The following is an 11,689-nucleotide window of genomic DNA, read 5'->3' as shown; positions in this document are numbered from 1 at the left end:
TTTGGATTTGGGCTACTGGTGGATTGAAATAAAGTATCAGTTAAGCTCCATTAGTTGTCGTTAGATCATTTTTCCTATCAGCATCCATCTTACATTGTTGGTTCGGCTCGGTAGTAAGTTGAACTCTTAGAAAACTTTTGCTCGTGAATATTCATTTTTCTTTTTTAATTCACTTAAGTTAAACTCTATAATTGTCCGTATGATCAACAATATTGTGTGAGACGGTCTCACGGATCGTATTTTGTGAGACGAATCTCTTATCTGGATCATCTATAAAAAATATTACTTTTTATGTTAAAAATATTATTTTTTTATTATGAATATCTATATAATGGACCATCAATAAATATTCGTCACACATACTCTTTTGAAGGGCAATTTGGTTTTAAAAATCGAAAAGGTCGTACACTAGGGATGGAAATTTCCTCCGAACCCGTTGGAGGATCCGATACCCGACCCGAATAGAAGAGGGTATGGACGGATTTTTAGACCCGATTAAATAATTGGGTAATTGGGTATGGGGATTTTCGGGTTCGAGTATAGAGGCGAGTTTGATATAATCCGATGGGTATGAGGATGGAGATGAAATTCAATATCTGATGGGTATGGGGATAAATTTAATAAATGAATATAGAGATGGATGTATGAAACCCGACCCATACCCTGCCCATTGCGTTCCCAATCGTACTCAATTCTTCGTCTTCCTCTCTCTTTCTTTTCATATTTATCAAAATTCATCCTAGAAAAACCCTTAAATTTGAAGTCATTACTCGTCATCTTTTACTCGCTCTGCATTCTTGTATGTAAAAAGAGATTTCTTGATATTCGTGGGATCGAGTGTAGTCGTGGAGGGAAAGATCCAGTGCTGTTTTGCTTTAGGGTGAGTATTTTTCTCTGATTTGATGTTTTGCATTAATTTTTTTTATGAAATTGATTTGGGGTCAGTAATTTGATTGAGTTTGCTCTAATTCGTGTCTTTTTTCTTTTTTTCTTTTTACGTTCATGTGTAGTTTAATATATCTTTACATTTTTTCTACATGTAAAGTTCCATCGGCGAGTTATGCTTGAACTACTTTTGCTAATGAGCTGGGCTCATATCTGCAATCTGAATAAACCTGTTTTTGAATAAGCGTACATGTGGCCTGCCTAGAGAAAATTGATTTTGATAGTCAAAAGAAGGGGAGCAAGTAGGAAATCTGATGATGTATTGACCAATAATCTGATGTTCTTTCTGATCCTATTAATAATGTTGGAAATACTATGGACTTTTAGAGTTGAACTTGAGCAAGAGGGTTGGCTACATTCTACCAATGTACATTTAAAACATGTAGGATTTCAAGAAAATGCATAGTGTTGTTTCAATACAGGTGCAGAATGACTGTTGAAAGTTTTCACATTATTATTCTTCATCTCTTATTCCCTAAGGAAATCATATCGCAGGTTGTTTCTTGTGCATTATATGTCACCTGTTTCTTCTGAAGTTGCAAATTATAATGAATGATGACCATTCCAATGGATAACGACAAAGCAAGTTCTTCAAGAAAGGGTGTTTTGCGTCTCTTCAACAAGGTATTCTATTGATGTTACCTTAGAGTTGTATTTTGTGTTGGTTATTCCATGGTTTGACTGTGTATGCACTTTGCATGGACCTATCATCCATGCTATGTCTGAAATGGGTAAAACTAGATTTTCTTTTCCTGAGCCTTAGTTCATTTCGTTTTTAGAATGTTGAGTTGGATAAAAACCAATGGGAAGCAGCGCAGGCCAAAATCCCCTCCGACCCCAACACATGGCAACAAATGCGCGAAAATTATGAAGCAATTATTCTTCAAGATCATGCCTTTTCTGAACAACATGACATAGAATATTCTCTGTGGCAATTACATTATAGGAGGATTGAGGAGCTAAGGGCACTCTTCAATGCAACTCTAGCTTCAGCAGGATCAACCACATCCCGAAATGGGAAAGTTCAAGTCCGTGTTGGTCCTGATCGGCTTACAAAGATTCGTTCCCAGCTTAAGTCTTTTCTCTCCGAGGCAACTGGATTTTATCATGATTTGATGTTGAAGATAAGATCGAAATATGGTCTGCCATTGGGATATTTTTCTGATGATCCGGATAATTAGATGACCATGTCAAAAGATGGAAATAAATTTTCCGAGGTTAAAAAAGGTTTGATTTCAGGCCACCATTGTTTGATTTATCTCGGGGACCTTGCTCGGTACAAAGGGTTATATGGGGAAGGGGATTCTAATGCTCGGGATTTCGCTGCTGCGTCTAGTTATTATATGAAAGCTTCTTCACTCTGGCCTTCAAGTGGTAATCCACAACATCAGGTGGATTCCTGTTTGTTTTTCTGTCGATTTGGAGGATTTTCCTTTAAATATCATGTATTATTCATATAGGTTAACATTTTCCCTTTTTTTCAGCTTGCTATACTAGCTGGATATGCAAATGATGAATTGTTGTCTATATATCGCTATTTTCGAAGTCTAGCTGCCAATAATCCCTTTGTCACTGCAAGAGACAACTTGATCATCGCATTCGAGAAGGTAAAACCCTGTGATATGAACAAATTTGACTTTATAAAATGCACTGGACTTTGTTTTTCTATCTATTTGGTTTCCCCTGATGGTCATTATTTCTTTCTAGATAAAGCTTTGATCAGTAATATCCAGCATAAGCCCACAAGTTATGTTCCATTCATCCTGAATTTGGTCTAGTCCTACGACATGCTAGATGTCAGTCTACTAATATCAAGTGACGTGTCATATGCGTTCCATTGTGACACAATGAGCACAGATTCCATAGCTGATGATGCCTTCTGATTTTGATGTCATCAGAACATTTTACGATCCCTTTTCCTGTTATTTTGCAGAATCGTCATAGTTATAACCAACTACTTGAGATTCCTAAAGCTACTTTGGAGAAGACAGCACCTTTGAAGATGCCAGGGAAAGGAAGAGGGAAAGGCGAAACAAGGCCGAATTTTAAAGATAATATGGCAGTAACTAGTACAGTTAAGGAGAGAGCGTCGAATAACTTTGAACTTTTCAAAGCCTTCGTCACAAGATTTATTAGACTGAATGGAATTCTCTATACGCGTACAAGGTTTGCTGAAGGATGTTTAGAAATTAAGGCTATTTTTTCAATGCAAAAATAATTTTTCGCCACTTTTTTTTCTCTTTGTTTGGTGGTTCCAGCTTGGAAACTTTTGCTGAAGTGTTCTCGGTGGCCAAGAATGATTTATCGGAACTCCTTTCTTTTGGCCCAAATGAGGAGTTCACTTTTGGTGCAGATATCACTGAGTGTATTCATATAAGTGTCAAGCTGGTCGTCATTATAATATTTTCTGTGCACAATTTGAGTAAGCAAAATGAAAGTCAATCATTTGCTGATATCCTACAGCGTTCAGTCTTGCTTCAAAATGCTTATACTACTACATTTGAATTTATGGGCTGCATATTTGAAAGGTGTAACCAGTTAAATGATCCCTTGTCAAGCTATTTATTGCCTGGGATTATGGTTTTTGTGGAGTGGTTGGCCAGTCATCAGGATGTTGCCATTTGCAATGAAGTGGAGGAGAAACAAGTAACTGCAAGGTCATTTTTCTGGAGCAAATGTGTTTCCTTGTTAAACAAACTCTTATCAAATGAATGCATGTTTGGGAATGATGATAAAGATGAAACGTGTTTTTCTAATATGAGCAAGTATGATGAGGGTGACACTACAAATTGTCTTGCATTGCCCGAGGACTTTGAATTAAAGGGATTTCTTCCTCTTATTCCTGCCCAATCCATCCTTGATTTTTCTAGGAAACATTCCATCGGCGGTGATGGAGGCAATAAAGGAAGAGTTGCTCGTGCTCAAAGGATTATTGCATCTGTAAAGGCTCTTGCTGGTGTAGTTCGGATTGGGCATGACGGATTTTATTTTGATATGAAATTGAAGAGATTTCTGATTGGTGTTGAACCTCGTATTTCTGATGTTTATTTACAGCAAATGCCGCTCAAATCCAATTTAAATGTAACATTTTAGACATTTCACTGGATGGCCAAATGGCTCACAGTGTTGTGCCAAAGCTGGAAGCTAGCATAGAAGATGACGATGAGGATGAGGTGATTGTTTTCAAGCCTTCCACCATGGAGAAGAATTTGGGCGAATTCTCTTCAAAATTTACTTCTTCCGGGGGTATTGCTCCTGTTGGTAGGGCTGGAATTATTGATTTTAGGGATGGAAATGTGTACTCATATATTGGTCGTGATCATTTTCTGTTGCAGAATGCAACAAGTACAAGAATGAAACCTTCTACAACCTTTCCTAGTGGCATTTCCCAGAATCATTGGCCAGTCCAGCCCAGCACAAAGTGGCTTGTAGCACAAGACCAAACGGTGAATGGATTGGCTCACTTGCATTTGACGAAAAATGAACCGTCTAGGAATTCTGAATTGGAAGGTCAGTTTGGGGTTTCTCAACCAGCTGCTCTTTCTGTTTCGTACTCATAGTTTGCATGTGCTGTCACAAGCCATAATTACCAGCCACAGTCAAAGCTTGACTCCATTTGTTCCTCTGGAAGAGATACTAACAGCATGGTAGTGAAACAACCTTCGATTACTTCAGCATTACAAAAGAAAAATTCAGTGAGTAGACCTGTCAGACACTTTGGTCCACCTCCTGGTTTTGGTTCTGCCCCTTCAAAAGTCGTGGATGAGTCATTTAACATGGCTGTGAGAAATGAAAGTCCTCCAATCACACAAATGGATTATTATAGCTGGCTCGATAGTTATCAGTTGCCATCATCAGCTCGTAAAGCTGGATTTAACAATTCCATTAATCAAGTGGGACCTACAGTAGAGTCTGTGGGAAAGAACAACAGTACAACGGGGATAGCTAACTTCCCTTTCCCTTGGAAGCAATGTTCGGCGTTGCAAGTGCAGCATGAGAACCAAAATGGCCATCAGGATTATCAGTTGTCAGAAACTTTGAAGGCTTTTGCAGAGCAGCAGCAACAATTTCAGAAAGGAAGTCAACAAGCAAGGCCTCCACAGCAGTATCAAGGACAAACTCTCTCGGATGGTCGCTTCTTTGTGTGAGATGACCATTCAAACATAGATGATAAAGGTGATTTCTTCTGTTCCGTGTCAATACATTTTCACGGTTAATTTTCTTTATTTTTCTTTTTCATTTTTACAGTTATTATATTGTTTTCGTTAATGTAATGCTATTATTTAAGGAAGTCGTTGATTTTTATTAATTAAGGTGAGTTGATTTTTATTAATTAAGGTTGTCACCAGTTTGCTTGCAGCGAATGTCCGTTGCCTGGTGAAATTATTTCGTCTGCGGCCTTTGCAGATTGGCTATTGTTAAGTTCTTCTGAGAGCATGGATGGTCTTAGAGTCTAGCAGGCACCTGCTATTGAACAGGTTTTTCTGCTTATTTATGTATGAGTGTGTGTGCTGTCCATCTCTCTTATTGCATCCCATTGGCATGTGTGCTCTCAATAATTGATGATGTTTTGGGCAATGATCTTAATAAATTTTGTTGTGGAAGTAATTCATTGATGAACAGCACACTATATCACCTGTCTCTAGAGAGTTCTAATATTTTTTATTGAATATTTAGGGAAGGAAACCAGTTGGTTGGATTAGACATGGAGACTTTCACTTTGATGAATATCTTATGCGCGGTTGAAAATATGAACATGTATCTAAAGATCATTGGATTGATGCAAGGATCAAATTGACATTTATGTCTGAACTTGTATAAAGCTGCTAGTTGTTGAGGCAATACTCGGGAACCTGCACGGATGTAGTTTATACGCTTGTTACTTCTGTTGGCTAAATTATATTTTGTTTATTTTGTCTCTAGTTGCTCTTTAAACTAAAACATCTTCCTTCAGATTTGTAGCTCATTCATTCTTTTTCAAGTTTTACATACATTTATGGTTCTCTTAAAATGTATCTTGTTCGGTGTATATGCAGCTTGTACCCACTTTCCAGGTTGGTTAAGCGGAACTTCTGGTATCAAACGGTGAAGTTATTGATAAGCTTGATTGCCTTGTCTTGTTGGATAAGTTCAGGGTAAGCAAGCCGTCAAGGATATCAAATTTCGCCAACAATCGTGGGTGTTTGGATGGAATTAAGAGAAATTGTGCTATAATCGCATTTTAGCTGGTGAAGATTCTTGGTATGAAGTCCTTGTACTTAACTTGCGCGCCAAATTCAAGTTCTCTGGTGTCTTCGTAGCTGTCAGTTATCTGCTTGCCTTGAAGTTCTATTTTCAAATATTCTTTGTCAACGGGAGTATTTCTTGGGTGTTATATTTGAATTAGTATATTCTATGAATGTTAGGTTTGAATAAGTATGTGACTATATAAGCGTCAAAGGGACTCCCAACTTTCGTAGTATTTTTCCCCCTAATGTATGTTGATTGGTTACTGCGAAGACATTGGCAGTGATTTGTGTTTTGATATTATAATTTGCACGGGTGTTTCTTAGTATGGAGGTTTCAGTTGGCTGGAATGCTAGTGTTTAAACTTGAATTTGCATTGTTACATCTTTAATTCAATCCGTTGCAAGAAATTATAATTAGTTGTAGTGAAACTTGAGTTGAATTAAGCTATTATTTGTATGAAAGAGTTTGAAAGTAAATAGATTAGAGATGCATGTTATTGGAAACCAGTTTTTCCGTGACAAAATGAGTAAATTTGTGTTACTCTGTGGAATATCAATCTTATTCTAAACGATGGGTTGAGTTTTTGCTTTAGAGTTTAGGGTGAAAAGTATTTTTAAGCGAGCATGGTTCTAGCTAGAGTTAAAAATTAAATTATATTAAAAATTAATTCATTATAATTTTAAGCACAAATACCTCATTTGATTAAGCACAAATACCTCATTTGATTTGGTGAGCCATCACAGAATAGTCATATTGTGATTTTCTTTTTTACTATTTTTTAATTGTAAAACTGTCATTCTATAGCTAATCCCTTGATAGTTTCCATTGGCGAACAAATATATTTCAAAACTGATAAGAAAACGTCATTTGAGTAAATTTGGCCTAAGAGGGCAGTCCTAGAATATATCCCTTAAAACTCACTCTGGCAACTTATCTTTTACAGACGAATAACATTTGTGGCTGCTGCTGTGTTTCCTATATCTTTCCCAGCTCAAACCAGGTCCAAAAATGTACACAAAGAACAAATAAAATAAAACAATATATGCATAAACGATGATAATAATTCACAGATGGGAGGGTCGATTATCTTTCACGTGTCTTCAGCAAAAACTTTAAAAATATAATCACGAAAACGCCTTGAGTACTGTCTCGGATCAACAGCTGATATCGAGTTGGGGTCGTATTGGATGGACTTATAAGCGTGCTCAAGTTTCTTGGTAATATCGTAATCTTGAAGAATGTCTATGATTCCAAAGAACATTATTACATCATAGTATTCTCCAGTTGGTTCTCCTACTAGCTGAACTTCACCTTCATTCCTTCTTTCAGTTCTTTCCACTCTTGCATGCATGTTAATTCCTAGTTTTATGCTAGCCCACCTGGGAAAAAAGTTTGCCTTTTAAGGTATCGGTACTTGAAACTAATAATGTGGCAATGAAAATGGAAAGTATTGTCAAAATTTGTTACCCTTCAGGATCTAGAAGCAATTGATCTACATCTGCTCTAGATAAACGTGGAACTGATTCGGCTTCTGAATCTCCGTTATCTGCACCAAAGGAGAAATTTGATTTATTGGTTCTTGCAACGCTATATCTCAAGGTCAATTGTGAATAATCAAGAGGGAAAAGGAATATTACAATAGCAATAATCATAGACAAGTTAAGTAATTACCGACAGGTGTTCTTGCACCAGAAGGAGTATGATCATCGTTTGATGCTTCTATGAAATGAAGACCAACTAGGAGGCTATAGTCCATAATTCTCTCCTGTTCAAGAAACTCACAGTCCTTGTCAGCTTGCCTGCAGGGGAAAAAATAGTTTCATTTTCTTGAACCAAATGAAAATTGCAGTACATGCTATGTTTTTTTTATGCTAAAAGTTGTAGTTACTTTTCCTTCTTCCAAAAAAAAAAAAAAGAAGAGCTAAGAGAAGGGCTCTTCTCATCCTTTTCTAACATATTGGCTTAAATAGGGTATTACCTTCGAAATTCTTGAAACCATGTCTTTTGGAGACGGAAGATGAAGTTGAGATCGAGATCCTTGAGTGTTGTAGTTGCATCAATCTCTGATTCTGGTTTATCAGTCAATCTCCCAAAAGTCGAGCCTTTCAAGTCGTATCTTCTGTGGATCATATATTCAGAACAGAAGAGATTTCCCATGATGATGAACCGTACCTAAACCATGAAGCATGTTAAATCTTTCAAGATATATCAAAAAGCCTAACATAATATGATTTCAATCTTACCTTCTTCTGTGCAGGTCCATTCAACTTGACACAGTGCAGGCCAAAATATTTTGTCACTAGGGTGTTCTCAAATGCTCGAACATGATTATAATACGCATTTAACATCCTCAGAAGAACCTGAAACACCCGGTATATGCATAAATAAGAATATTTCTTTTGTGCTGGATTGGATTATACGTCAGGGAAACAAATAGAAGTCTCACTTTTACTTCTGCCTTTTTCATCGTCTTAATCATGTAGCGATCATCATTTGTTAAGTAAAAGAAGCTGCCACTTTTTCCTGGAGAGGAAAGTTCTCGTAATGCATCGTCCCCACATATTGATAACATGTAATCTGCTGCATCCACCTTGAACAACATCCTCAAAGTCCTGCATGAATTTATCATTCTATGTTTAGAATCCAAGATTGCTATTCTCAGCTATAAATTGTGTTTTTACCTAAACACCTTTGGGCAATAATCCTTCCATCTAAACTCACAGGACTGGTGTGGAGGAGTAATCTTGGAACCTTCCGGAGGAAACTTTGTCCAATATTTTTCCTTGGGGTCAAAGGCAGACGGCTTCAAATCCAATGATGGATGTGGACCAGGTCTTCCAACCGAATGCCTGCACATCACCATTGATAAAGAGAATCATCGTATCTTTCAAGAATAAATGTCAAGAACAATGACTATAAGCCAAGGCAGGATTATTTTCTGAAAGCCCCTGGATATTGTTAATTACCTAATTCCCAGCTGCAGATTAAGCATAAGCTCGTAATTCCTATGCCCTTTACATATTGTCTCCCCTTGTCTCTTCACCACTTTCGGTATCCTGAGTGGACTGCCTCGAGTACTCATACCCTCAACAGGTAAACTGGAGAAGGTGTCATCACTGTCATTTCCCGCTATTGCACCCCTGTCAAGAACACCGGCACTGCAATGATAAGGAGAGGCTCCATCCGACAAACGCATCCTAGCCATATCCTTATCTACAGCTGCATCTATTCTACCATCAACAGACATCCTTCTCGGCTTAACACTCGATTCCGCGCCCTTAGCAGACCTCCAAACCGCGAGCTTCTTTTGCGATGGCCATATAGGGACCTTTTCTGCAGGATAAACCGTACAATCCTTCAAATCATTATTAAATACTTCTTGAGGATCCCATTCAAGATTTCCCACCACCACTGATCCTGAGGGATAGTAAGTCCCATTCTGTTCTTTAGCATCCTTGCTCCAATATCCAGTATAAAAACTTCCGTCCGGCCATCTAAACGTCCCATTTCCTTTCGGAAATCCATCCTCCCAGTTTCCTTCGTACAAATTCTCGTTAGTCCAATATATTGTCCCCTTCCCGCTGATTTTCCCATTTTTCCATTCTCCAACATAATAAGTCCCACTCTTCCATAGATATTTACCATTTCCTTCTTGCGAACCACGGCTCCATTCTCCTTCATAACTGTCACCATTAGCATACTCCTTCAAACCAAAACCATGCTTCAGATTCATCACCCATGAACCCCTGTACATTCCCCCATTGGCCCCAGTGTACGTCCCTTCTCCATCCATAAAACCACTCTTGAAATTTCCTTGGTATGACGCGCCAGATGGCCAACTAAATGTGCCTTTTCCCATTGATTTTCCTCGAAACCATTCTCCCACATACATACATCCATCCGTCCACCAGTATTTCCCGTGTCCATGTGGGAAATTATCGGCCCAATAACCGTTGTAATAGTCACCATTCGGTAGAAATCTTTCTGCATGATACACTTCTCCACTTGCATGCCCATCTGCTTGATCCTCATTTTCTCCCTCGACATTATCTACTGCATAAGATGTGCCGAATATCGTGTTGGCACGTTTCTTGGCTGCAGCCTGTGTTTTACGCACTGTCGCCTCCCACGCCTTCATGGCTAGGCTAAAAATATCTCAAAATAACAGAATATATTCATTAATTTGAATCAAACAAACCAAGATATAAGTTTTATTGAAATATAATCTTCATTCTGGTTGAAGAATTTGTCATGCAAGTTAAGGATAGGTAGATTAAGATTGGCAAACAAACAATCTTTCATTACCCCTCCTTTCTTTTTCCTCTCTTTGTGGAGAGAAAATGGAAACAATGAGGCNTAGACACATATATGTCCCCTTTCTTGCTACATTTGCATAAGTTGTTTTTTATGTAATGGAAATCCCATTATTTTTTTTAAAAGATAACTTTCGATCGTTGTTTCATTTGGATTTAATTGGTCAAAATGACATAAAATCTCACTGTACTATGTTTAGACATTGATTGTTCTCTGACAGCCATAACATAGAAATTTTATGCACGTTATCTTATAAAATGTAAGATGAAGACTTTGTTAATCAAACGTTAACATCGCTTCAGACATGAAGGCCACCTTACATTTGGCAAGTTCAGAGAATTTAGGGTCTAAACATAGCAACACACACACTCACACACACAGAGAGCTTTTTACATATGTTACAGAGATCAACAACTCATTTCTTTTCCTTTTTCTAATTTCCTTAATCTTTTTTTTTTTTGTTGCAAAATATCCCAATTTGTGCTCATATTTATAATCTTTATTTCGATGCAATGCCGTAAAATATTACAAGTTGTATGTATTGTTATATTCAACTTGGTCTATGCCATTTAATATTGTAGGCTAAAATCACCAAATATATCAAAACCTATAAAATGCATTGCTTGCGTGAAATTTAAATTTTATGTCATTTAATAAAAAAATGTTGGCCCAAAATAAATAAATAAAAGTCGAGCCCACTAGGAAAAGTCGAACCCACGATTTTGGCCCATCTGCTCACAACCGATTACGATAGAAATGGGGATCGGTTAATGCGTGGAGTTTGAACAAAACTGAAGAGGGAATATTAATGGTGTAAATTCGGGTGGGTTGAGTCGGGTTGGGCAATATACTATTCAAAAATTACTCAACCCGAGCCAACTCGAAAACAATCAACCTGAACCCGAACCCGAACCAACCTGATCAACCCGATTTAGATTTTTTTTTAATTTTTTATAAATAAAATTAAAATAATAATAATAATAATATTTTAATTTAAACACATAATAACAAAATCTCCATCATATATATGATTTAAATTTGAAAGTCTAATTCTAGAAAAATAAAATATATTTACTAAATCAAATAAACATTTGTTTAGAAAATAAAAGATGTTCAAAATAAATATTAAATTATGAAAATTTATGATATAAATATACAATAAATATTTTTTCAGGCATACGATATATAAAAATATAGGCAA

At 37.0% G+C, this 11,689-nt stretch overlaps 1 protein-coding gene and 1 pseudogene across 1 annotated transcript; one reads left to right on the top strand and one right to left on the bottom strand.

Annotated features, from left to right (window-relative positions):
- Window positions 1-688: 688 nt before the first annotated feature.
- Window positions 689-6,499, top strand: LOC140968021 (nonsense-mediated mRNA decay factor SMG7-like; annotated as a pseudogene).
- Window positions 6,500-7,007: 508 nt separating this feature from the next.
- Window positions 7,008-10,494, bottom strand: LOC140968011 (phosphatidylinositol 4-phosphate 5-kinase 5-like). The gene is made up of 8 exons (XM_073428848.1): window positions 9,141-10,494; window positions 8,856-9,023; window positions 8,621-8,786; window positions 8,418-8,534; window positions 8,153-8,346; window positions 7,846-7,973; window positions 7,642-7,720; window positions 7,008-7,553 (listed from the first exon to the last, which is right to left on the bottom strand). Exons 1-8 carry the CDS (start codon window positions 10,310-10,312, stop codon window positions 7,265-7,267), a joined length of 2,313 nt encoding a protein of 770 aa, XP_073284949.1. The 5' UTR covers window positions 10,313-10,494; the 3' UTR covers window positions 7,008-7,264.
- Between the last annotated feature and the right edge of the window lie 1,195 nt (window positions 10,495-11,689).

Source organism: Primulina huaijiensis, chromosome 2 (genome assembly GCF_012295235.1).
Source record: "Primulina huaijiensis isolate GDHJ02 chromosome 2, ASM1229523v2, whole genome shotgun sequence".
NCBI lineage: Eukaryota > Viridiplantae > Streptophyta > Magnoliopsida > Lamiales > Gesneriaceae > Primulina > Primulina huaijiensis.
Note: the sequence above shows the minus strand (reverse complement) of the source record. Positions and strands in the feature narration are given on the sequence as shown.

What these genes read in the sequence shown, in the direction of transcription:
- LOC140968011 (XM_073428848.1), bottom strand. Translation starts at nt 10,312, where the DNA reads ATGAAGGCGTGGGAGGCGACAGTGCGTAAAACACAGGCTGCAGCCAAG. An exon ending in TGGTTTCAAGAATTTCGAAG is followed by an intron (nt 7,974 to 8,152) that starts GTAATACCCTAT and finishes TTTCCCCTGCAG; the next exon opens with GCAAGCTGACAAGGACTGTG. An exon ending in TGGTGCAAGAACACCTGTCG is followed by an intron (nt 7,721 to 7,845) that starts GTAATTACTTAA and finishes CCTTTGGTGCAG; the next exon opens with ATAACGGAGATTCAGAAGCC.